Source organism: Osmerus mordax, chromosome 27 (genome assembly GCF_038355195.1).
Source record: "Osmerus mordax isolate fOsmMor3 chromosome 27, fOsmMor3.pri, whole genome shotgun sequence".
NCBI classification, from domain to species: Eukaryota; Metazoa; Chordata; class Actinopteri; order Osmeriformes; family Osmeridae; genus Osmerus; species Osmerus mordax.
In genome coordinates this window covers 9,278,241-9,305,520 of record NC_090076.1, presented here as the reverse complement: position 1 = coordinate 9,305,520, position 27,280 = coordinate 9,278,241, and the positions used below count along the sequence as shown (strand labels likewise).

The 27,280-nt window shown below is 52.8% G+C and overlaps 1 protein-coding gene across 1 annotated transcript; it reads right to left on the bottom strand.

Moving 5' to 3' along the window:
• Nucleotides 1–11,769: 11,769 nt before the first annotated feature.
• On the bottom strand, nucleotides 11,770–26,886 carry mast2 (microtubule associated serine/threonine kinase 2). The gene is given in 21 exon segments (XM_067230599.1): nucleotides 11,770–13,598; nucleotides 13,600–14,432; nucleotides 14,578–14,768; nucleotides 15,106–15,242; nucleotides 15,672–15,794; nucleotides 16,120–16,337; nucleotides 16,462–16,668; nucleotides 16,972–17,261; nucleotides 17,555–17,709; nucleotides 18,005–18,114; nucleotides 18,350–18,472; nucleotides 19,063–19,164; nucleotides 19,293–19,458; nucleotides 19,565–19,697; nucleotides 19,876–20,014; nucleotides 20,289–20,497; nucleotides 21,084–21,172; nucleotides 21,267–21,334; nucleotides 22,176–22,308; nucleotides 23,238–23,339; nucleotides 26,701–26,886. Coding segments are annotated over 21 exon segments (4,626 nt in total). The 5' UTR covers nucleotides 26,803–26,886; the 3' UTR covers nucleotides 11,770–12,602.
• Between the last annotated feature and the right edge of the window lie 394 nt (nucleotides 26,887–27,280).

Genomic DNA, 27,280 nt, shown 5'->3' with positions numbered 1-27,280 from the left:
TTCTGATAAGTTTCTGAGTCGCTTACGGCATACTTGGAGACTGGTGGTGGGTGAGACTGGTGCAGACGGGGAAATAAATAAAGCCTTTTCTTTCCTGTGATTTAGATTAATCGTTCCTTCTAGTTTCTGTGCAGCAGAGCGCAGGCCTCAACACTACTTGCGTTGTCAATCAGAGATCCAGTCTTATGAAGATTATCAATACGTGTTCATAGACTTAAAAAATAATTCTTGTGCTGCGTAGGATTTAATCCCCCCAAAACAACATGTAGGCCTACACATAACAACAGAACCACACAAGCAAAAACTGGTTTATTCATAATTTTAGGCATACACGCACAAACATACTAGATAATTAGTAAACACATATATACTAAACTTTAAACCTTATTATACTATTAAACATAATAGACACACTCACACACACAATCACACACAATTCCGGAAGACCAGTGCTGCTGCCCACACCGGCTCACTTAATGATAAATTTAATAAAGCCAAGGCCTGTTAAATAATAGATACATCTCTCCTGCCCTGAGTATAAATATATACATATTACAGAGTTAATAATTAATGGTTCATTTCACACACTCACAAGTGTCTGCCTATCCCTCGAGTGCACCGTATTCAAATGAAAATGGCCTTGGAAAGCGGGAAAACAAACCCCAGCACGGTTTAAAAATATATATTACAAAAAAAATCTTATTTTTATTTATTAATGAAACACAAGGCTTCAAAAGGTACAAGTCTGTAGGATTCTTCACCTTTTCCCTCACCCCACCCACCACGAAAATGCTTTTTATTTGTTTAGGTATTGGGTAAAATTGGGTAAACACAACGATGGTTCATTGTAAACCCTTGGGTCATGTGACCCGAAGGCAGCACAAGGGTTAGGCACGTGCTCCAATATAAATCTGCTGTGCCCCAGTAAAATCAAAAGTTTGAGTTTTAACAATTTACTTTACTAGTCAGTGCATTCATTTAGATTGATAATCCCGGACAAAAAAAACCCGCAGTATCCCAATCAAAGCTTGTAAAATCATAGCCGAATCAAAGTCAAAGTTTAACCAAAAACACGAACCGGTGCCCACAGGTTGCCCCCAACCTCTTCTGAGGTTGCCAAATAGCCACTGCAGCACGCACACAGAAGTCTGGGTGTCGGACTCGGCACACAAGTCAGAATTGAGGTAGGGTAATCTAATCGTATTTTGTCTAAAACATAAAAACAAAATAACATGAAGCAGTATTTGCGCTCCAATAAATGCGAAAATAATGTGCACACTCGCATTAACTATTGATGTCCCTGCCAAAGCTGATATCAAACTTGTGTCCCTGAACTGTTCTATAGTGGGTTAAGCAAGGAGAGTTTCAATAGCCTAGTACTGCATCGTGCGCAGCAAGTTTGGAAGAAAAAAAAGGGATATGAATAGGGGCCTGTGCCCCAGTGAGGGGGGCTGTGCTCCAGTGAGGGGGGCCTGTGCCCCCATAAGGGGGGCCTGTGCCCCAGTGTGGGGGGCCTGTGCCCCAGTGAGGGGGGCTGTGCTCCAGTGAGGGGGGCCTGTGCCCCCATAAGGGGGGCCTGTGCCCCAGTGTGGGGGGCCTGTGCTCCAGTGTGGGGGGCCTGTGCCCCCGTAAGGGGGGCCTGTGCCCCAATGTGGGGGGCTGTGCTCCAGTGTGGGGGGCCTGTGCCCCAGTGAGGGGGGCTGTGCTCCAGTGTGGGGGGCCTGTGCCCCAGTGTGGGGGGCCTGTGCCCCAGTGTGGGGGGCTGTGCTCCAGTGTGGGGGGCCTGTGCCCCAGTGAGGGGGGCTGTGCTCCAGTGTGGGGGGCCTGTGCCCCAGTGTGGGGGGCCTGTGCCCCAGTGTGGGGGGCCTGTGCCCCCGTGAGGGGGGCCTGTGCCCCAGTGAGGGGGGCCTGTGCCCCAGTGAGGGGGGCTGTGCTCCAGTGTTGGGGGCCTGTGCCCCAGTGAGGGGGGCTGTGCCCCAGTGAGGGGGGCCTGTGCCCCAGTGAGGCTTTATGTCTAACAACGACCCTGAGGGGGTGGTACAGTGAGGTAAAGTGGATGCTAACTAGTTAAAGTGTTTGTGCGTTGACTGGCTTGGCGTTAGCAGTGGCTATCGAAGGTGGTTTATTCTTAGACGAAGGACGACTATCAGTTCTGTTATGTCTGCAGTCACGGTAACGCTGGAACCTTTGCTGGCGTGTAGCCAGCACTGCCTTGTAGCGGGGATGCGCTCCGGGATCAGCGGCCCAGTCCACTTCCTGGATCCTCAGCTACACCCAGTCTGTTCCCAGATCTTCTTGCTGGAGGTAAATATTCAGTAAATCGGTCCTGTGTGCCACTGTGAGAGGAATGCTCAAGTCAAGCCAAGCATGACGGCAACCCATTAACAAAGAAGCTCTTCTGGGTTCTGCGTTGCGAGGGCCGTTCACATGAAGTACCAGAACCAGACGGCCTCGGCTTGAGTCCGGGCCAGTACTTTGGACGGAACTTCGTGTTTCTATCCGGTTCGTATTTACTTTACGCTGTTGTGACTACATATTTCACATGAACTCCCACTGGCCTCCAAGTTTAACAACATTCCTGAGCCATGCACTGCCATGGCGGAGGTCTAAGAAGATGACACTCACCACACACACACACACGCCTTACTGCCTCCACACTGGTATCATTGAGACCTTCTTTGTGAACTGTGTGTGTGTGTGTGTGGGGGGGGGGGGGGGGGGGGTGGCGAACTCACATCCAGAAAGGAGTTCAGATAGCTGGGTTTAACCTTCAGCTGGGCCCCTGGATCCTGGAGAGTCAACCTGCGTCTGCATCAACTGAGCAGATTCACTGAATGAGGATCTACTGATGATGTGAATGTGCTGCACTGTAGTCTGCTGGGGTCCTGGGCTGGACTACTAGTGTAGACTAGTGGGGACTAATTTCGAGCTAGTTTACTGGCTGCACGGAGATGAACCCATCTTCAGGCGTGGTCTGGGAATGGCTCATTGTTGAGAGAAAGGAGATTGACGGCGAGGCTCGGAATACTCTGGATGCTGTCGTACTACAGGTTGTGTTATTGTTCACAAAGCAGCGTTAGTTCTGCACGTCAGAAGAGTTGTATATTGTGCTGAAACGGACTGGCAGGCTGGGGAAAAGGAAGATCATAGATGAGTGTATGCGTGAGAAACAGACAAACAGAGATTTATAGATAGAAAGACAGAAACACAATTAAATATATTCAGAAAGATACTGTAGAAAAACCGAAAGAGAGAGATCGTTATAGAAGACAGGCGCTAAGGTAGGAATGCAGAGAGAAAGAAGCGAAGGGAAGTGAGACAAAGGACAGAGAGGAAGGAGGAGGAGGAGAGAGAAGAAAAGGGACAGCGCGCCAACACCAGAGAGAACCACTAAAAACTCCTGTTGATCAAAGTCTGTCTCTTTTCCCTCTATAAGGCCTCATATCTTCTTTTTGACAGTATCACCGAATTCCACTAGCGCGAGTGGAGAAGTGCATCAAATATTCTGTATAATCTGCCAGCAAAGAGCGAAACTTTTCATAAACTGACATCTAACCGCAAATTTCTGACAGGCTAAAAAGTAAGCCACCCTCCGTGGTCATTAAATACCCACAGCCAATACACGAAGCTGTCTCTCTCCGTCTCTCTCTCTCTCTCTCTCATCTCTCTCTCTCTCTCTCTCTCTCTCTCTCTCTCTGTCTCTCTCTGTCTCTCTCCCTCTCTCTCTCTCTCCCTCTCTCTCTCTTTTTCTCCCTCCCTCTCTCTCTCCCGCTCTCTCTCTCTCTCTCTGTCTCTCTCTCTCTTTCTGTCTCTCCGTCTCTCTCTCTCCCTCTCTCCCTCTCTCTCCCTGAGTAGATCTCAGTGTGATGTAACACCCGAGACTGAATATAGGACATCCACTCTCAATATCTGAGTGGAGTTCAAAGGTAGGATCGGCCTGGCTAATTGATTAATCACATCGAGTCACAATGTTTAGAGACATGAAGCTTAATTTATTTAAATATAAATCAATTTATTGAAGCAATCGGCAAGTGTGTGGGTTCCGTCATATAAATCAGATTCCATATTTACCGTCACACCATAGGGTGTTGCGCAATATTCATGCAATGATCAATTCATTAGCCATGAAATGAGGGCATCCAGTGAATTCAATATGCATTAAGTACAGTGGAGGACTCAACACAGCATATTAATGAGACTAAACTTGAGGAAGTCATTTCTTGCATCAAGGGAACCGTTCTTTTAAATACGCATTCAACTAAAGTGAGATCTTAAGTTGCCTTCATCCAATAACAAAACACGTCAGCATGTATTTACATGCTCTTTACTCATTACTGGTGTTGTAGCCCTAAAACGTCATATTTTCTACTGTACAGTTGTAGAAGTAATAACATACAAAGATGAGTTCTTCTCAGTCTGTGGGTAATGTCATGAGAGTGAGGCCTCCCCTTTAAGGTGCAATTCATCTAATGTCCACTAGGGGAGGAACAAGGTAGCGCAGGAACTTTTGTCTGACCAAGATCAGTTTTTATAGTTGAGAAGAGATACGGGTCAAACTCGAGGTTCATGTCTTTCGACATTATTCAAATTCTAACCCTACATATTTTTTTAAACCTTGACCCACTTCGATAGAAACGGCACGAAAAGTGAATTGAATTGTTTCAAATAGATAATTACTTCTAAAATAAACTATAACGTCTGTACAGAGTAACCACTCTGGGGATTCATTTAGTTTTATTCATATTTTCATTTTCTAAAATTACCGAATTCTATCAGATTGTTAATGTCAACTAATTAACAACATGTAAATTGGAATACAGAAATAGCGCAAATCAAACTATTGGAAATAAAATAAACATTCATCATTTTGTAGATTTAACGATAAATCCATCTTCTTTCATGAAAATCAGTGTAATTTATTTACCAATCTAACAGTGCCCCCCCATGGCCTAATTGGGTAATTTTAATTGAAATCAACCCTGTCTCTTTTCTTTCTCAAGCCACTTAAACGCCACTATAGGATGAGATCTAACGCGTATTACACCCCCCCCCCCCCCCACATACACTCAAATCAGACAAAAACATACATTCTACAGAATTAAATCAAAACCAAATCAAAAGACCCTTAACTGTGAGTGGTTCCACAAGTTACTAATATAAATATACAAATTCAAGGGCAAGTGATGAAATCAGGGCATTTCAGGGCATTCAGGTGCCCCATGGCAAGATCCCTCCCCCCCCACACATACACAGTGTATTTTCGAGGGGGGTGGGAGCCCAATCAGTGACCCCCTAGGAAGCCTAGAACTCCCCAAGTGTGTAGACTCCCTCTGTTCTGACTTCCCTGCTGGAAGAAGGAACAAGGTGGGCATGCAGCTGGAGAAAACAAGGCAGGAAAAAAAAAAAAAAAAAATCAAAAGAAAGCTATTCTTGTGAGGATGATAAAAAATTGAGGGAAGAAGAAACAAGGACAGGTAGGTAACAGAACACAAGAGTTTAAGGAAGCAGGAAAGAGTTGAGGAGGGGGAGGAAGAGAGAGACGGAGAACTTTCCCTCCCCGTGGAGTTTTGAACTTATGCCTTCATTACTGTACAAGGAGCCAGAGGCGAGAATGGGATTTGTAGTTCCACACAGCTCTCGCTGAATTATTGATCAGTTCAGCTCAGCTCAGGACACACACACACACACACACCCGCTGTCTCAAGGCCGTCTCTGTTTCCCTCAGCCAGAGTAGAAGAGTAAACACAGAACTCTTGCTTTTGTATTGTGTGTGTGTGTGTGTGTATACTAGGTAAGCAGAGCAGAGCTACCCATCTGTATATGTTGTGGTCTACCAGCCCAGGCCTAGTGTCTCCTGGCAGCCCTCTGTGATGATAGAGCTGTCAGAAGCATCAAAACACCAGCAAGCGGGAGAGACACAAGGCGAGAGGGTGGAGTGGGGAGTCAGGGAGCGAGAGGGAAGGAAGAAAGGCAGGCAGGCAGAAAGAGAGAGGCAGAAAGCGAGAGGCAGAAAGCGAGAGGCAGAAAGAGAGAAAACATTAAATACATTTGAAAGGAGAGGCTAATGAGGAGAGATAAAAAAGAGTGTAAAAGACAAAGAGAGAAAAAAGTCAAAGCGGTGAAAACAAGCAGAGAGGTGTGCAGTGTGGGGAAGGCATGTGTGTGGGGAAGGCTTGCAGTGTGGGGAAGTTGTGTGTGTGTGAGGGGAAGGTGTGTGTGTGTGTGAGGGGGAAGGTGCGTGTGTGAGAATTCGCTGAACAGCAGCAGGGAAACAGCAGCTGGAGTGTTGCGAGTCAGACAAAAGGAGAGAGGGAGGCGGAGCTCCCTCTGCAGGTGTAATGAGGCACAGCGAGCTGGACAAGCAGTAGTCAGCATAGGTTTCCCTGTGTGTGTGTGTGTGTGTGTTCTCCCCCAGGGCAGTATACTACTGAGTACACAGGGAGGACGGGATCCTTTATCTTGGATGACGTACTAATCAATCACACAGACAGTGATGGAGGAACCCAGACCCCTCGCCTGCCACACACACACACACACACACACACACACACACACACACACACACACACACACACACACACACACACACACACACACACACACACACACACACACACACACATCTGTGGTACTTAACCCCTTACTTTCTCTCCTCGCAAGCCCTCGCCCCTCGATGCTGCCCCCCCCCCCCCCCCCCCCCCCCCACACACACACACACACAGAGGTATGGAAACAGGTAGTAAGGACTCAAACATCCCCAAACACGATCCTTTGTGGAACCCCGGCCACCGCCTGTAGGGAGCCCTCAGCACCATCTCTTCACATAACCAAACATCCCGACAATCCATCTCTCTAACTCGCCACCAAAAGCTGCCATTTCATGCATTATTAGTCTCCTAGGTGTCGTTGCCTGCAGTGTGTGTGAGGCTGCAGTGTGTGTGAGAGGCTGGGTGTACAGTGGCCATACATACATCAGGCTGAAGAGGCCTCATTAAGTACCTGGCACCTGCTACCTTCAGAGAGCAATTAGGAAGGATGAGAAGAATGAGGTGTCATCTTTCTCTGCCACGCTTCAGCCAATCACACGGCCGCTTTAATTACTACTTTTACTCATTATGAGGGGGGGGGGGGGACCGGAGTTACACGAGGACCCTAAGTTTCCCTGGGCCTCGTGGCCGGTAATGGATGCACAAGGGGATGTGAGGGAGAGATCATCCGGAAGTTTGTTTATTTCAATGTTGACGCTGTGAATGGCGTCAACCCCGTCGACTCGACGTGAACACGTGCGGCAGACAGAGGAGAAGCGACAACAACTTCCACAACAAAGAACGGTTTATCGACCTGGGAGTATCTTCCCCCCCTCCCCCCCGCCCCCCGGCCTCCCTCCTGGGTTGTCAGGTGTCAGGCAGCGGTGGGTTTTTTCTGGGAGTAGCTCTAATGCAAGCGTGGAGGCCCTGCCTGCCGCCCCGACTGGAATGAATTTGCCCGGTCATGTAGAGCCGTATCACAGCGAGGCGAAGCAATTCATCACCCGTACCGCCTGCCTGTCAACTCTCCCTCCCCTAGCGTGTGTGTGTAGGCGTGTGTGTGTGTGTGTAGGTGTGTGTGTAGGTGTGTGTAGGTGTGTTTGTGTGTGTGTAGGCGTGTGTGTGTGTGTGTGGGAGGCGGGGGGCTGCTGTCACTGTGTACCTCACCACCATCTCTGGGTAGACCACCATCCCAAGGGGGTTGCTCCTGGAGAACGGGGGGGAGGGGGCGGGTTTCCTGACACCTCCACTCTGACAGGTCCCTGTGGGTGGATGAAGGGAGGGGGGGCAGAGGGGACACAATTATCCAGAGCCGCGGATACCGTCCAATCATGCGGCGCGACATCCGACCTCGCCGCCCGTCTTGGGGGAACCGCCGGTGCCGTGCGCCGCGGGCGTTCCCATTCCTCCGGCGGAACACGGCTAATGGGGCGGCACTTTTAACACACCACACACAAGATCTCTCAAGACCCAGCGGCCGGCCCTCTCCAGAGAGACGAGCCTCCAACAGGCAGAGCGCTCTACAGACCCTCCGTCCATCACAGAACGCGCTGCCCGGACGCTGCTCGACTGATAAACCACTGAGTTTACGGATCACTTTTCGCTGGATGGGAAAAAGGAGGAATGGTGGATTGTTGTTGAATTCTGCAAGAACGGGTCGGTTTGATCGCAGTTTACGAGGTCGGCTGAAACAAGCATTTTAAGTGCAGAATAGAGTGCTAGCCTCTGGTAAAGAGGGGCTCTAAGTGTGTCCGCAGTCGGAGAAGTAGATTCACTGTCGTCGTGAATCATTTTTTATCTTTTTGTGAAGGGCGTTAAAGTCCATTTATCGCTGGTATGTTAGGGTACTTTATTCCCTTGGGTGTCGTTAAGTAGTGTAGACAGACATCGTTTAATGGACGGGCGTGGAGAAAATTGGGTGGGCCCATTTATTTGATGACATTAGTCCAAACTTAGGCAGGCTCTGTTGGAGTCTACGGGCCCACTGCACATTGAGGGGATTGAAGAGCTGAACAGCAAATACAACTGGATTTCAATTGACCACGAAAAATTAGATTTCCTTCAAAAATACATGTCATCTTTAGAATAGTTTATCATTCTTTAAAGTAATAATACCTTGACCAATAAAAAATCTCATGGAAATTTTTCCTAGTTGCATTTTCATATGACATTATAAAACACATAATAAAGAGCAAGTATAGCAACACTGTACGTAAAAAAACCTTTATTATCGTTATAAGGTAGGATTAACAACAACATGCTTTAACCACAATAGAAAATAAAAAGATATTGCACAGGTTTTACTAGAGCCGTGTTACTATATCCCCTCTGGCTTTCTCTAGCCATCTGATCCTCACTTCCCCCCTCTCCTTCACACATCCTCTAGAGACAAACACACACACTGTACACACACACAATCAAGAAAACACAACCCTTTTTTTTTGTTTCTGTTTCGTTAAAACACTGCCATAACCCAGCACTGGCCTCTCTCTACACACAGGAACTGAGGTGATCTTCACACACTTAGCACACTGGGGACACAGTAAAACAACAGACAAGGACCTCCGTCACTGGAGATGAGATGGATGGAGAGAGAGACAGAGTGAGAGAGACAGAGAGAAAGAGAGGTGAGTAGGTGATTGATAGGAGGAGGAGACAGGCTCTACAGGGTGCAGCTCTGCAGTGGGGTCACCGAGGGACGTCCTCAAAAGCAGAGGTGATTTTACCTGGCTGCTGCTTGGTGGTGTGGTGGTGGTGTTTGTGTGTGTGTGTGTGTGTGTATAACTGCCGGTACCAGGGGAGGAAAACACACAACCCCAAACTAAAGATTAACGACCTCACCAGGGAAACTGACACTTAACTTCACTCTCTAGCAGATGGCCAGTACCATCATCACCACACAAGGGAGTGTGTGGAGACGTGTATAGGTGTGTGTGTTTGTGATAACTGTGGGTGTTTTCAGTCAGCGCTGATGGCTAGGCTGGTGCTGGAGCATGGCACTCGTATTGATGAGGGAAGCTAGCACATGGCCATGCTGCAGAACCCCCAGAAGAGCTCAGAGATGGTTTGAAGGCAGTGATCCACACTCACACACTCAAGACCGACTCGTGAGGAGTGTGTCATCCCAGGCATTGGAACAGGAATTGGGGAAAAAGTTTGGAGACGTTTACCCTGGGGCTTGGTGAGTCGAAAGTCAGTCTGAATCACTATTAAAACATAGAATGGGTACAAGAGCCAGACACCAGCATCTCAATGTCTCACCAACACTAAGACACACAAAGAGGAGGACATTTCTGCCATCACATAACATGCCCTGGCCAATGAGGAGGCACGCCCCGGGTTTGGGGCTCTAGCGATTGGCTGTAGAGAACAGATAGATCAAAGCGATTGGCCAGGTTGTCCCTGTGCTAGACGATTGTAGCAGCTTCTCTCCTCAGTAGACTAGATTTCGTGTACGAATCTCTGAATCACAAACACTACACCTGTACAGTAGGAAGGAGGAAAGCAGGACCAAGAGGATGACACACTGTACCTAGGTTCCCTCTCTCTCCTGTAACACACAATGCCCAGTAATATCCATAGTCAGTGGTTAGGGTTGTGTGAAAAACACAGAGCAACATCAACAACAACACCACTTGTCTACAACACGGCTCTCCCTGACCGACGCCAGGGGAAGCAGTCAGTGATTACCGTCACCTGTAAGCGTTGATTGATACAAGCATCGAGTCCAGTTGAGAAAAAGAAATCAAATTAATTGGTATATGCCAGCAACAAAACAACATGTAAACATCGTACAGGTAGTGCCACAGTCAGGCAGGCTGTCAGGGGCTGTGAGGGGCTTGTCACCAGACAGCATCAAAGCTGGCTTACAGACTTACATAGGGCTACCTGCCCCTGCCCCCACCCCTGGTCCCCCCCCCCCCCCCGCCCCTGGTCAGCTGACTACGTTGTCTGTTAGACCTAGACTGGTGTAAACATAGCAGGGCCATGGCCATGGCCACACTGACACAAGGCACCCCAAACTCATGAAGGAGAAACCTGGTTCCACGCTGCAGAACCCACAGCCACACAGGGTTCTCCCTCAGCGGAACAATAAACGCTGGAACAGAACAGGAGGATCATAGTGGTCAGATCAGTCATTGGTCCGAGGCACCACGACTGCCTAAAAGCCAGGGATCTCATTGGCTCATCATTCGACAACACAGATAAAAGGTTTGTGCAAAACCCGCCCCCTTGCACATGAGCCCACAAGCCCGACCAATAGGACTCTGGGACATGTGGCGAGGGCTTTGAACAGGGCCTACCCTAACACACACCCTCCCACCAGTGTAGGGTACAACACAGACATGGAACAGAGCTTTAAATATTCATATATACACACAATGACGACTACACACAACGGAACACGCACACACACTCTCGCACGCATGTACAGAAAAGAAAGCAAAGTCTGCTCACTTTACAGTATAAGAGGCAATCACAGAACACAGCAAGTTGGTCCAGATAGAAAAAGAAAAAAACAACACAAATAAAATTAAACGATTTAAAAGAACAGCAAACCTTCGGTGGCTACTAAAAAAAGGACAGGGGCTAGAAATAAAAGACAGTTGTCCATAAGATCAGGAGACGTCAGCATGTCTGACTTGCTCTCTCGGCCTTGCCTGAAATGAACCGGAGGATCACTATTCAGGCAGGAGAGGAGTCTGGGTAATTTAGTTTTAGGGGGGGGGGGGGGGGGAGAAGGCCCAGCCAATGGGGTGTAGGTAAACCACATAAAATTTCCTCAGAAAGACACAGAACCTAACTATTTCCCAAACTATCCTTCACTCCATCCAGCTGTCTGTGTTACTGTATGTGTATATTCACAGTTCACTGCAACGGACTACAATGCAAACCATCCAAAACAACCTCCTACTTTAATAATTTCTATAAACAAAGCCCTCGAAGAGGGGGTTCGATATCTGGTGACACTAGCATGCTGTGAAGGAGCAGTCCAGCTAGGCTAGGCTAGGCTATCGTCCTAACCATCACAACACATGCTTAGATGTTTAGATGTACATTTAGCTTTGTCTAGCATACAACCACAGATAGCAGATGGGGATGAAGGACCATGAAGCTAACGCTAATGCTAACAAACACGCTAACGAACTAGCATGCAAATCCCCACAAGCACGGTAACACAGAACGGCCTTGTTTGGGGGGGGGGGGGGGGGGGGGGGGGGTCCAGCTCAGCGGTTAGGCCCAGAGGATACTCTCCCACAAGGTCATCTGGCTCGCTAAGTGCTGAATGAGTGAACAACAATGATGCAGATAGTGACGTTAAGAGCATATTATGTATTTATACTGATTGCTAAGCATACGCTACTCTTTATTGCTGAGATACATCCTTGTTCCAGACCGGGCTGGGTAGACATGCAGGCAGGGAGAGGAGAGGGCTGGGTAGAGGAGCAGACAGGGAGAGGAGAGGGCTGGGTAGAGGAGCAGACAGGGGCCTGGGGAGAGGGCAGGGGGTGCAGTTTGAAGGGCATAACCTGATCTGTTGGCTTTGGGCACGCGAGTCCATGCTAACTGCAAGCTGTATTGGAATTAGGTAGTACACTGTGAAATATGTGTGTGTGGAAGTGTGTGTGTGTGAGTGAGTGTGTGTGTGTGTGTGAGTGTGTGTGTGCTTGGATCAACGTGCTGAGCGGTGGACCAACGGCCTCAAGCTGTTTATTTCTAGCCCCAATTTCTTTGAAGAGAGAAAAGCCGACCTCACAAAAACACGAGTCTGAACTGGGAACCAAAACAGCATGAACAGGATAGGACCCCTGTCTGGGCCCCTGGGCCCCCAGAACACAGGGCCCCCCGAAACACCCCACAACAGACACCATCACTCTTCCCCTCTTCTCCTTTGAGATTCTCTTCTCCTCCTCTCGCAGCTATCCTCTCCACATGAGCGTGTTGTAAAGTCTATAATATGCCATTTCTTTCAAACATGCGGTTTGTGAATTGAAATCTCAAGCTAGCGGGCCAGTCGGCTTCTGCGGTGATGAGTGTTTATCTGAATTTGTTTCTGTTCTTCCTTTTCTGCTGCTACGTTTTCTTGCTGGTTTTGTCCAGTGGAGAGGCGATCGTGGCGGTCGAGGCTTTCTGGGCCTCCGGCCTCTTATTGGAGGCCGGGGCGGTGCTCGAAGGCTGTGGGGCCATCCCCGGCCTCAGTGGGGCAGGGGAGGAGGCGCTGGCACTCTCCCCTGCCGCCTCCGAGGCTTTGGGAATTGAGGATCTCCTTGGAGGGGGGGGGGGGGCCGGCTCAGCCTTCAGCCTGGTGGGAGAGTCTGTCGGGCGGGGCGGGGGCGGGGGCTGGGGGACTTTAAAGGGGAAGGAGGCGGGGGCGGCGAGGGGGGAGGCGGGTGAGACCTGGGAGCTGAGCTTGACGGGGCCCAGGACGCTCTTGGTGACGGTGGAGAGCTGGGAGTCCGCCTGGACTGCTCCGCTCTCGGGGGCGGGGCTGGGGGAGGAGGACGTGGCGGCGGCAGCGGCGGCTGCTTGTCTCCGGTTGTCCGCCTCCTTCTTCTCCTTGGTGATGCCTGCGGAGGAGGAGGGGGCGTGGGCCTCGCTGCTGTCGGAGGGTCCCGCCGTGGGGCTGGCTCTGGGGCTCTCCTCCGCCCGCGCCCCCCGGGGACCCCGCCTGTCCTGCGGAGAGGCCGGCCTCAGGGGCTCCTTGGCCACGGAGATGAAGGCGCTGCCGGGCGTGGAGAAGGTGCTACTCGGGGGGGTCTGGGAGGGCTTGGGCCTGGCGAGCAGGTCGGCAGTCTTCCCCTCACGTCTTCCAGGGTCGTCGGAGCTGCCGTCTCGCCCTCCCAGGGAAGGGGCGCTCTGGGCGGGTTTGGGCTCGAGGAGTTTGCCCCCTGTGGAGGGCGGGGTGGGCGTGGCTCGGCTGGGCTGCGGGCAGGAGGGGTGTGTGAGCGCGGTGGAGAGGGCGGGGGACGGGGAGAGGCAGAGGGAGGGCAGGGTGCCCCCGGGACCCATGCGGGGGCCGGTCGCCATGACGCCGGTGGGGCGGAGCAGCGGAGGGGCGAAGACCGCCCCCCCGGCGTCCGTCCTGGCTGTCCTCGGAGCCCTCGTCCGTCTCGTCCTCGGACGAGTCCACCTCGTGGATGGCGTCCTGCTTCTGGAGAGACTCCCTGCGGTCGGCGCGGTCCTGCCTGATGGCCGACAGCTTGTCCTTCAGCTTGCTCTTCCCAGGGGCCAGGCCCAGGGACCCGGCCACCGGGGGCCCCTCGCCCTCCTGACGGCCCAGCTTGCGGGAGGAGGAGGAGGAGGGGTGTTTGTGGAGGCTGCCCTTCTCCACGGGAGCCCCGCGGCCCCCCAGGGCCAAGCCCTCGCCGGCACACTCCTGCAGGCTCTGCAAGCTGGGGTCTCTCTGCAGCATCTCCTTCTTGAACTCGGCGTGGGACACGTCCAGGCTGTGCTTACGCCCCGCCGGCGTCGCGGGGAGCTTCTTGTCGCCCGCCGAGGCCGACGGCGAGGGCGAGGAGGAGGACGAGGAGAGGGAGGAGGCCAGCTTCTCGGCCGACTGCACCCGCTTGAGGAGGGGAGAGCGGGGCGGCTCCACGCTCTTGGGCCGGGAGATCTGTCGGACCAGGGGGGGGGAGGAGTGCAGCTTGACCGGGAAGGCCTGGGCGTGGCCGGGGAGGGGGGAGGGCGAGCGCTGGGGGGAGGTGGACTGGGGGGTGGGGGAGGGCGTGCGGGCCAGGGGGGAGAGGGGGATGTTTCCGGCGGACTTGCGGCGTGGGGAGCGGTACTGGCGCTGCAGCTTGGGGGCCAGGCCGTGCAGGGAGCTGGGCCGGATGTGCCCAGAGCTGGCCGGGGAGTTGGGGACACTGGAGCTGGGGGAACTGCTCTGGGACGAGTTCCCCCCCACTGAGAACACACACACACACACACAGTTACATCTCTACAAATCTGACCCGTTAGATATTCGTCCATTATTTCAACTGCATGCGGAGGAAACAAACATTGGTACAAAACTGTGTGTGTGTGAGAGTGTGTGTGTGTGTGTGTGTACCGGAGTGTGCTGACTCGGGGGTGCAGCGGTAACTCTGTGTAGGGGAGCGAGGGGACAGGTTGTGAGTGGGCGAGCCAGGCCCGCTCTCCCCCGAGGACAGAGAGCGGTTGAGGGAGGAGAGGCTGCGACTGGTGTGCAGCAGAGATGCCTGCTTGGTGATCTTCCTGAACAAGGAGTTCCTCTTCTTGCTGCTGCAACACAAACACACACACACAGTTTGTGAGTTTTAATAACACATGTGGACTCAGAAGTGAAGCCTTGTGTGTTAAGATTGTGCCTAAGACTTTAGCCCAGCGTTGTGTGAGTCAGGTGGCTGAGCAGTTAGGGAATCGGGCTAGTAATCAGAAGGTTGACGGTTCGATTCTCGGCTGTGCAAAAATGATGTTGTGTCCTTGGGCAAGGCACTTCACCCTACTTGCCTCGGGGGGAATGTCCCTGTACTTACTGTAAGTCGCTCTGGATAAGAGTGTCTGCTAAATGACTAAATGTAAATGTCAGCCCAGCGCTGTGTAACTGATCCAGTATTACCTGTCCTGTCCCTCTTTGGTCTTAGTCTTCTTGTTGCGGCGCGCCATCTTGGATTTGGAGCTGGTCTTGCGTGCTGGACCCACCTTGATGGACGTGTTCTCAAAAGGCGTGGCAGAGATAGACACCTTGCCTCCACTCTGTGGGTAGACGGGAATAAGAAATAAGTGTGTGTGTGTGTGTAGATGTATAAGTGTGTATGTGCGTATACCAGTTGAGAAACACTGGTCTAAAATGTTATTGATTTTTTTTACTAGAAACTTTTTGGGGTTGTGTTTTTTTCAAGGTTTAAAAAATACTTTTGATAAAAAAGCTTTGAAAAAGTTTGGAAAGTTTGAAAAAATATTTTCAACAAAGGTTTTACCAAAAAAGGTTTTCATCATTGATGAGTACTTGATGAGGACTCTACTATACTCTGCACTTCAACTTTTACCAGAGTGTTTTCTCTCACTCTTAAACATGAGTCTCTGTACTTCTATTTGAGTGAAGGATGTGTGTACTTGTGCCATCTGTGTGTGTGTGTGTGTGTGTGTGTGTGTGTGAGAGAGAGAGAGAGAGAGTGTGTGTACCTTGAGGATGAGCTCCACCACCTCAGTGTGAACCAGGCCATGGACTGGTTCTCCGTTGACATGAGTGATGAGGTCACCTTCTCTCAGCCCCGCCTCATGTGCTGGACCCCCCTCCTCTAGGTGCTGGACACACACACACACACACACACACACACACACACACACACACACACACACACACAACCTTAGTACCTCCTGCTTGTTCAGTGCTGCCCCCCTGTGACCATGTGACACACACTCCCCTACTCACCCAGACCATGTGACACACACACATCCCCTACTCACCCAGACCATGTGACACACACATCCCCTACTCACCCAGACCATGTGACACACACTCCCCTACTCACCCAGACCATGTGACACACACATCCCCTACTCACCCAGACCATGTGACACACACTCCCCTACTCACCCAGACCATGTGACACACACATCCCCTACTCACCCAGACCATGTGGTACACAGAGTAGATGTCACTGTCTCCCATGTACACTCTGATGGCTCTGAGGGTGAAGCCGTACTTCTTGCCCGCCCGATGGATGGTGATGGGCTTGGTCACGGCCGGGGACAAGTCCCTGCTGGGGGACGAGTCACGCGACGAGGGATTGGAGGAGAGGGAGTGGGGAGACATGGGGCTGGCCAATGGGGAGGCTCCGTGGTGGTCTACGGGCAACACGGGGGGGGGGCAAAGGGGGGTTAGTCTCGTTGATGATGCAGCCTGTTGCGTCTTCACACACAGGTTGAGCACCAAAGACCACACACACACACACAGTCCTGGAGTACGTACCAGCGGGGATCATGAGGGAGAGGGTGGTGGCGGAGGCTGACTTGATGACCTTGTTGAGGGGTCTTGAGGGCGGGTGTTTGTCGGCGTCGCCCGACAGCAGGCGGTGGCGAGCGCGTCGAGCGGCCAGGTCACTGATGGCCCGGGGGGTGGAGGAGACCTCGTCCTGCCCCGAGCCCGCGCGGTCCCACACGTCCCCAGAACTACCAGCTGGAGGGAGGGACAGGGAGAGACAGGGGGAGAGAGAGAGAGAGAGGTAGATGGAGAGAGAGGTAGATGGAGAGAGAGAGGTAGATGGAGAGAGAGAGAGAGAGAGAGGTAGATGGAGAGAGAGAGAGAGGAGAGAGAGAGAGCGCGAGAGAGAGCGAGCGAGAGAAGGAAAGAGCGAGAGAGGAGATGGAGAGAAGCAGATGGAGGTAGAGGGAGAAATGTGTTATTAAAAATGTCACCATACAATCTAGTGGTAACCTAGTCATCTAAACAGCCAGACCCCCCTAAGAACCCTGTTCTCACGCGTGAGAGTGGTTCTGCTGAGCTGGGCGGAGGAGGACCCGGGGGTGGGAGACTGCTCCAGCTTCAGCTCTCTCTCCAGGGGCAGCTCTGGGATGGACAGGGGCAGGTCCTCGGAGCGGGGCCCCCTGACGGAGCCCTTCCTGGCCCCGGGGCCCCCTTCCTCCTCGGAGGAGATGGCGAAGCGAGGCATCTCGATGATGGCGGAACAGCAGCGCCGCCTCACCGTCAGGGGGGGGCTGGAGTCGCTCTCCGTGTGGGACGACTCGGACACGGAGAGGCGCTTACGCAGGCTGAGGGCACGCACACACACGCACGCACACACACACACACACACACACACAAAAGGACAAAAACAAGATGTTTACTGTGTTACTTAAGATGCTTACTTAAACCATTTCTTTTTTATAAAATGTCAACAAAACTATATCAAGGAGAGAGTGTGTTCAGAGCTGGGGGTGTGGAGGGAGAGAGGGAGGGGGGGGAGAGAGAGAGAGAGAGAGAGAGAGAGAGAGAGAGAGTGTTCAGAGATGGTGGTGTGGAGGGGTGGAGGGAGGGAGAGAGAGCTGGATGGGGGGGCACTCACATCTCGGGGGAGCCCACCAGCCAGGAGCGGTCCCGGGCCTTGAGGCCGCTCAGGCTGTCGATGCGCTCGCCCCCCTCCTCACTCAGGCTGCGCTTGGTGGGCGGGGGGGTCCTCTTCTCCTCGTGGAGAGACAGACGCTCCATGCTGCTGTACACCTGGGGAAGGGGCGCACACACACACACACACACACACAGAGACACACACACACACACACACAGAGACACACACACACACACACAGAGACACACACACACACACACACACACAGAGACACACACACAGAGACACACACAGAGACACACACACACAGAGACACACACACACAGAGACACAGACACACACACAGAGACACACACACACACACACACACACACAGACACGTCATCATTTCAACTGTCAACGTACGAACAACTTTTGTTTGTTAGGTGTGTGTGTAGGCCTGCCACCCACCTTGCTGAATCGGGGCGAGCAGGAGGAGAACTGTCTGATCTCCATGTGTTCATCATCATTAGTGTCGTCCTCATCTTCAGAGTCCACATGGTGGTACCTGTCTGAGCGGGCTGCAGGAAGGACAGGGGGGTTAGGGGAGATCCAGCAGACTACAGTAGAGTACAGCAGACTACAGTAGAGTACAGTAGAGTAGAGTACATTAGAAGAGGGTGTGTACAGTAGAGTAGAGTACAGTAGAGTACAGTAGACTACAGTACAGCAGAGTAGAGTACAGCAGACTACAGTAGAGTAAGGCAGAGTACAGCAGAGTAGAGTAGAGTAAAGTAGAGTAGGGCGTGTACTGACTGTCGAAGTAGCTGGTGTCGTCTTCAGACTCCAGCTGAGGGATGAACTCTGCCTTCTGCCTCAGCAGAGAGTTCCAGTCCAGGTCTGTGAAGAAGCCATGCTGCTTCACCTCAAACGCACTCCCTGGAGGAGAGAGAGGGGGAGAGGGAGGGATGGGGAGGGAGAGGGAGGGAGAGATGGGGAGGGAGAGGGAGGGAGAGATGGGAGGGAGGGAGGGAGAGAGAGAGATGGGAGGGATAGATGGGAGGGAGAGAGATGGGAGGGAGATGGGAGGGAGATGGGAGGGAGAGAGATGGGAGGGAGAGAGATGGGAGGGAGAGAGGAGGGAGAGAGAGATATGGGAGGGATAGATGGGAGGGAGAGAGGAGGGAGAGATGGGAGGGAGATGGGAGGGAGAGAGATGGGAGGGAGAGAGGAGGGAGAGAGAGATATGGGAGGGATAGATGGGAGGGAGAGAGGAGGAAGGAGAGGGATGGAGAGAGAGAGATGGGAGGGAGGGAGAGAGATGGGAGGGATAGATGGGAGGGAGAGAGGAGGAGGGAGAGGGATGGAGAGAGAGGGATGGAGAGAGAGAGATGGGAGGGAGAGAGGGGAAAGGTTGGGGTGAAAGTAAAAGAGAGAGAGAGGGTAAGAGAGTGTGTCTTCCTATAGAACAGCCAGTCTGTCATCTTCTCCCAGCCCAGCCTGCCCAGCCCATGCTGTCGGTGTCCTACCTGTTCCCAGTCTCTCCAGGGGGTTCTGTCTCAGCAGCTTGGAGATCAGATCCTGGGCTTCCATGGGGAGAGCCTCTTCCTCCTCCGGCCAGATGATGTCATCTAACACACACACACACACACGGTCACTAAAACAAATACTTTTGCACTTCAATTTGATAGGGCAATTTTGCAGTATAGTCAGGTAGTGTGTGTGGGTGCGTGTGTGAGAGTGTGTGTCCTCTACCCACCACTGATGACCTGTCCGAACAGCTCCTCGGTTGTGTCTCCGAAGAAGGGGGCGCAGCCCACCAGGAACTCGTACAGGATGACCCCCATGGCCCACCAGTCCACCGGCTTGCCGTAGCCCTGCCTCAGGATCACCTCCGGGGCGATGTACTCTGGGGTCCCACATACCTGGAGCACACACACTGAGTCTGAAGAAAAAGGCCAGGAATGTTCTCATGGAGACCAGGTGTGTGTGTGTCTCTCTGTGTGTGTGTCTCTGTGTGTGTGTGTGTACCTGTTTGTCTCGGAACTCCCTGGTGTCCTTCTCAATGTGGCCCTCATACAGGTTCGTGGTCAGGCTCATCAGACCTATCTTGGACAGACCGAAGTCTGTCAGCTTGATGTGACCCATGGACGTGATGAGAAGACTGGAGGAGAGGGAGGGAGGGAGGGAGGGAGGGAGGGAGGGAGGGAGGGAGGGAGGGAGGGAGGGGAGGAGGGGAGGAGAGGGGAGAGGGATGAGAGGAACATTGTTGATTAATTAAAAATAGTAAAAGATAATGGGTTTTCCAGATTAAAAGAGAGAGAGAGCGTGTGTGAGCGTACTTGTCAGGTTTCAGGTCCCGGTGCACGATGCCGTAGTTGTGCAGGTACTCCAGGGCCAGGACCGTCTCTGCAAAGTACATCCGGGCCATGTCCACCGGGAGAGCCCCGATGTTCTTCAGCAGGGTGGCACAGTCACCGCCTGGACCACACACACACACACACACACACACAGGGCAGGGTGTGAGTGTGGCTAAAGCATGTTATGGGGTGTGAGTTGTACAGTGGATCTGCTGTAGAATATATTGTGTGTGTGTGTGAGCGAGAGAGAGACAGGGAGAGAGAGAGAGAGTGAGAGAGAGTGTGAGAGAGCCAGAGAGAGAGAGTGTGAGAGAGCCAGAGAGAGAGAGAGAGAGAGAGAGCCAGAGAGAGAGAGAAAGACAGAGTGTGAGAGAGAGAGAGAGTGACAGTCTTACCTTCCACATATTCCATGACCATGCAGAGGTGCCTGCGTGTCTCGAAGGAGCAGAACATGGAGACCACGAAGGGGTTCTCGGCGAAGGTCAGGATGTCCCGCTCCACGAAGGCCTGCTGGATCTGGTTCCTCAGGATCAGGTTCTGCTTGTTGATCTTCTTCATGGCAAAACGCTGCCGCGTCTCCTTGTGTCTCACCAGGAACACGGCCCTGCAGGAGCAGGAGGAGGGGGAGGAAGGGAGAGAGGGGAGAAATGAAGGTCAAATCGACAAGACAAGAACGTTTTGCCCCCAAATCTAGCCTGCTAGCCTGGCTAGCTGGTCCAGGACACCTCCAGGCTGAACGCTGGGCCTGATAGCCTGGCTAGCTGCTCCAGGATACATTCCGGCTGTGTGCTGGGCCTGCTAGCCTGGCTAGCTGCTCCAGGATACCTCCAGGCTGAACGCTGGGCCTGCTAGCCTGGCTAGCTGCTCCAGGATACCTCCAGGCTGAAGGCTGGGCCTGCTAGCCTGGCTAGCTGCTCCAGGATACCTCCAGGCTGAACGCTGGGCCTGCTAGCCTGGCTAGCTGCTCCAGGATACCTCCCGGCTGTGTGCTGGGCATGCTAGCCTGGCTAGCTGCTCCAGGATACCTCCAGGCTGAACGCTGGGCCTGCTAGCCTGGCTAGCTGCTCCAGGATACCTCCCGGCTGTGTGCTGGGCATGCTAGCCTGGCTAGCTGCTCCAGGATACCTCCCGGCTGTGTGCTGGGCCTGCTAGCCTGGCTAGCTAACCTGGTCCAGGTTGGGACGTCTTACCCGTAGGCTCCGTTGCTGATCAGCTTGATGTTCTCAAAGTCCTCCTCTCGGGGGGCCTTGGTCTGGGGGGCGGGGGGGGCCACGCGACTCTGCAACACAGCAGGACAGGCTTAGAACACAGCACAGGCCCCTGAGGAGGGGGAGGGGGGATGAGGGATGATGGTGTTGCAGACAGGGACTCACGTCAACAGAGTCGTCTGTCTCCGGTGTGTCAGGGTGGCCACTGTCATAGCTGCTCAGCTGGGCGATTTCTACAGAGAGAGAGAGAGACAGGGTCAGACACACACACACACACACAGACAGACAGGTAGAGGACAGACAGGTAGAGGATAGTCAGACAGTCAGGTAGAGGACAGTCAGACAGACAGGAAGAGGACAGTCAGGTAGAGGACAGACAGGTAGAGGACAGTCAGGTAGAGGACAGTCAGGTAGAGGACAGTCAAACAGACAGGTAGAGGACAGTCAGGTAGAGGACAGTCAGGTAGAGGACAGTCAGACAGACAGGTAGAGGACAGTCTGGTAGAGGACAGTCAGGTAGAGGACAGTCAGGTAGAGGACAGTCAGGTAGAGGACAGTCAGACAGACAGGTAGAGGACAGTCAGACAGACAGGTAGAGGACAGTCAGACAGACAGGTAGAGGACAGTCAAGTAGAGGACAGTTAGACAGACAGGTAGAGGACAGTCAGACAGTCAGGTAGAGGACAGTCAGGTAGAGGACAGTCAGACAGACAGGTAGAGGACAGTCAGACAGACAGGTAGAGGACAGTCAGACAGACAGGTAGAGGACAGTCAGACAGACAGGTAGAGGACAGTCAGACAGTCAGGTAGAGGACAGTCAGGTAGAGGACAGTCAGACAGACAGGTAGAGGACAGTCAGACAGTCAGGTAGAGGACAGTCAGACAGACAGGTAGAGGACAGTCAGACAGACAGGTAGAGGACAGTCAGACAGTCAGGTAGAGGACAGTCAGGTAGAGGACAGTCAGACAGACAGGTAGAGGACAGTCAGACAGACAGGTAGAGGACAGTCAGACAGACAGGTAGAGGACAGTCAGACAGACAGGTAGAGGACAGTCAGACAGGTGTGTGCATACCCTCCAGGGGGTCTCTGGTCAGGCCCAGCTGGCTGATGATGTAGCGGGGGATGTCAGTCTTGATGCCCTGGCCCTCCTTAGCGTGGCCCTCCGCAGCCTCCAGCAGGTGGTAGAACTCCTCTGGGTCAAACTCCTACACACACACACACGAACATCACACACACACACACACACACGAACATCACACACACACCAATGCCCAAGGTCAGGTACAGCAACACACTCCAGAAAACTGAGGTCGAGAGAGAGGTATGTATAACCGGTGTGTATTACTTGATAGATAAGATTGTCAGTGTGTTCCTGTTTGCTAACCCAGCCACATAATAACTACTACTTAAAGGGGGAAAAGGGTTTCGCGATAACAAAGCTAGAATAATCTAGAATAATACACTGTACACAGTAATGATACAGATCACAGATACTGAGCTGTAGTGTGGAGGATTACTCCTTTATGTCCTCTGGCAAAGACAGAGAACCACCTTATCCTGCCCCCATCTCCCTCCCTCCCTCCCTCCCTCCCTCCCTCCCTCCCTCCCTCCCTCCCCTCCCTCCCTCCCTCCCTCCCTCCCTCCCTCCCTCCCTCCCTCCCTCCCTCCCCAACCCTCTCTCCCCTTCAGCCCTCCCTCTCTCTCTCTGTCCCGCCCAGCACCCTCTCCCCCTTGCCAAGCTGTGTGTGCGACCATTTGTGAAAAACAGTGTGGTGTTGTCATGGCGTTGGCTGCATGTGATTAGTCAAAACTACAGATGTGAACACAGGGGCAGGTTCTCACCCACCCCCCCCCCTCCCTCCCTCCACCCCCATCCCTTCTTCCACAGACAGCTGAGGTGGAGGAATTCTCCCAGCTGCGTTGCTGTGGAGGTGGAGGGGGAAGGGGGGGGTGATGGAGCACCCCCTGTCCCCCAGCTCCCCTCTCCCTGGCTGGGCAGAGAGCAGGGGCGTGCTGGGGGTTGGTGGAGGGAGAGAGGGAGCCCTGATGGAAAACACAGAAACCCCGACGGTACCGGCTGGGAGGTGCCGATAACACACCATACATGCATGTGTGTGTGTGTGTGTGGTCTCACCAGACACTCCAGGAGGCGAGCAGGTCGGGCGATGACGATCATCAGCTTCTTCACCAGCTGGGTGACGAAGGTCACCTCCACACTCTCTGACCTCTCATGAGCCTGGACCGAGATAAGGACCACCAGAGAGAGAGACAGAGAAAGGGAGGGAGGGGAGTGGAAAGGGGGAGAGAGAGACAGAGAAAGAAGGAGAGAGAGGAGAGACAGACAGTTAAGGTTACTAAATCCAGGTTGAGGTAGCTGACAGGTAACAGGGGGAACGTTGACCTCAAAGGAGCGGTAAAAACAGCCTCCCGCCAACGGCAGAATACGATAAGGACTGAGGGAACAGTTAGAGGTGGAGTGTCTGCATTCCACAGAGACTCCTGGGGGAGTCTGAAGGAACTACGAAGTCAGGTGGCTGAGCGGTGAGGGAATCGGGCTAGTAATCCGAAGGTTGCCAGTTCGATTCCCGGTCATGCCAACTGACGTTGTGTCCTTGGGCAAGGCACTTCACCCTACTTGCCTCGGGGGGAATGTCCCTGTACTTACTGTAAGTCGCTCTGGATAAGAGCGTCTGCTAAATGACTAAATGTAAATGTAACTCCTCGACTCCTCAGGGAAATTCACAGCACAAACCCCGGCTGTGGGTTTAGACAGAGTCGTTTACCTGAGGATCGCATCTCACTGAGGAGAGTGAGACGGGAGAGACTAACACAACACACAGCGGGCACCGTGAGATGAGGGACTGGGATGACGAGGTGTGTGTGTGTGTGTGTGTGAGGGGTGTAAAACTCAGCGATCAGTCAGGACGACAGCTTAACAGAGAGGGAGGCCCAGTTAATAAACAAGGCAGGATCCATGTGTCTGCCAGCAGCTAATAGACACATCCTGCCAGTGACAGCCAGCCATGCCCTGGGGGCCCCAATCATTTAGAACAGTAATGAAACTCCAAAACGCGGGAGATTCGGAGGGGGGGGGGGGTGAAATCGGTGAGTAATGGACAGTGGTGGGATGATCCTCCGTGCAAGCACAAGCTAATTACGCCTGCGTGTGTGTGTGCCTATTTGTTTGTGTGTGTACGGCTGCATATTAGAGCAGGACTATCAGGGAGACAAGGAGGCCTGACCGATAGTGCTGAGCTGGGACTAGCTCCCCGCCCCCCCACAGGTGACCGGGGTATTGGGGAGCATCCCTCCTCCAGGGGCCGGTTGTCATGGCGACGGGTCAGCGAGGGGCCCGGGCCGGGGCGCGAGGTGAGCAGGTCCCCTGCCAGGATTCTAATAGGGTCACGGCAAGGGGCGGGATGGAGGGAGGGAGGGCGGCATGGATGGATGGGAGGAGGAGGGAGGGAGGGAGGGATGGAAGTAGGTCTGACTGAGAGAGTCAGGGCTAAAGGACAATAGGAGAGAAGAATCTACGGTGACCGCCTCACTCCCGAACACACATTTTCACTCCACTACCCTCCTATCTTCCCCACTGCCTAGTTTCCTGCTACTGTATCTAATACCTTCATGTCTGTGACCTTTTCCAACTCAGTATGACAGCGAACACAACCATCCTCTAGCTCTAACACTTGCTGTTTTACCAGATAACAGCTGGTATACATGTGCCCTCCAAGCCCACAACATTAAACAGGCTGGCAACCAGCTAGTTAACAAAATAGTAACCAGCTAGTTAACTTAACAGAACAGTAACCAGCTAGTTAACTTAACAGAACAGTAACCAGCTAGTTAACTTAACAGAACAGTAACCAGCTAGTTAACTCAACAGAACAGTAACCAGCTAGTTAGTAACCTCAGTTAACTCAACAGAACAGTAACCAGCTAGTTAGTAACCTCAGTTAACTCAACAGAACAGTAACCAGCTAGTTAGTAACCTCAGTTAACTCAACTGTGAAGGTGGCGTGGCCGTCACACAGGTGTGACAGTGTGCTCCACTGCCTGGAGTCCGGAAGGTTCTGCAGAGAGTCCTCCTCCTGCAGCCTCCTCTGCCAGGACACGTGCGACATCGTCCCGCGATGGAAAACCAGGAACAAAAACTAAACCGTCCTGGAACGCTTGTCCGCCACGCGCACCCCGCCTCACGTATCCCCCCCCCCCGCCACCTGCCGCGCTCGGCAACCCCTCGGTAACCCCCCACGGCCAATTAGGGTCCTGGCGGTGATGTCATCCTCGTCCAGGTTTCCTTGTCTCTTCTGGTGAGGGCTGGCAGATATCGGTACGGAGCACGCGTGTGCGTGTGATTCTCGCTGAAGGTTATCTGCCGACTAGATCTCCAAAGACACGCCAAGTACATTCTAACAGGCTTTAACACCAGCGCGGGACTGTTTAACCAGCCAATCGAAAACGCCGATACTCTCCCCCTCACCCCTCCGTCTGGGCCCCTCCCCTCCGTCTACCCCACGCCCCTCCCCCCTGGTGACTGGGAGGCTCATCCGTCACCACGGCGACTGCTGGGGCGTGAAATTAAAATCAGGGAGGAGGGGAGAGGTCCCCCCCCCCCCCCCCCCCCCAGTGGAGGGTAGAGATGGGGCCACCGGGAGCTATAATGTCACAACCAGGAGCCCCTCCAGCTCTGTAACTGAGCTAATAGAGGCACCACCAGCCCACACACACACACACACACCTTGATCCCAGGGGGCTGGGAGTGTGTTGAAGGGACCAGAACCACGGACATTCCAGCCAGTCGTCACACCGCGGAACGTTAACACAGACATCAGCTGTCAGTCAGCTGACTAACTGCTCACTGACAGAGACGAGGGAAAGAGTCCCATGTGGAGGGAGGGAGAGAGAAAGAGAGAGAGAGAGAGAGAGACAGGGAGGGAGGGAGGGAGGGAGGGAGGGAGCGATGCTCCATGACTTTCTAATTGACTCAACAGGGTCAAACTACCTTCCTTGTCACTATGACATCACACCCTGCTGACAAACCAAACCGCCGATGGGAGATTTACCGGCAGAGACTGATCAGTTAGCCGGCGACGCTGTGAAGACGTTAGTGTAACCATGCATGAACACGGCCCACAAACACGAAAACACAGTCTTCCAAACAATCACCTCCTCAACTTCTGGGGGGGGGGGGTAAGATAAGATCAGAAAAGTTGCTAGATTGGCATTGATTGGGGGTGACTGTATTGTAAAGACTGTGATGCCCAATTTCTATCGTCATGTTTATGTTACTTAACTTGAATGATCAATAAAAACATTAAACACAAAATCACCTCCTCAACGATTACTGAATATATTTTAATCAAATAAATGATTACTCATCACAAGTTTTATGAAGTGAGATGGCAATCCTTTACGATTTCTCACTCCACTACACAGTTTTTTTAAAATCTGTGACATTAAAGCACATTTCACTCTGATATTAAAGTATTGCTTAAACTCTATACCTGTACCTAACAGAGTGGGGTACCTCTCAGACATGACTAACAGAGTGGGGTACCTCTCAGACATAACTAACAGAGTGTGGAGCAACTCACATCCTGCAGCAGCTTCTCCAGGTTCTCCTGGAGCTCGTAGAAGTATCGGGAGGTGATGAGTCCGTGGCGGGACTTGTCCAGACAGTCCCTGGAGAGCTCCATCAGCTGGTGGTGGATGAAACTCAGCACACCGTCCCCCAGAGGGGTCACCGTGTCGGGGGCCGCCGCAGACAGGAAGTCAGACAGACGCTCCTCCATCTGCGCTGTGGCCTGGGGGGGGGGGGGAGGGAAAGAGTCACACACACACGCGTGAGAGCTCATGGTCGGACGAGCATGAGCACATGCAGGCCGTGGGAGGACGTGGAGCTATGGAGGTGAACTAGATTTCTCTGGTGAAAGTGTGTGTGTGGCCGTACCTTGGGGAAGCGCTCCTTGTAGACATGGTTCATCATGACGATCTCATGATCAAAAGATATAGGAGAGCGTCCAGGGCTGGAGGAGAGCACACACGCACACACAGACACACACACGTATGAGCGGTCAGAAGATAGAAATTCACCGAGACGGAACGAGAGACAGTGAGGTCTCGGTGTGATCTGGCCTACAAGTCCCAGGGTGCACCAGGGAACCGGTCTGCAGT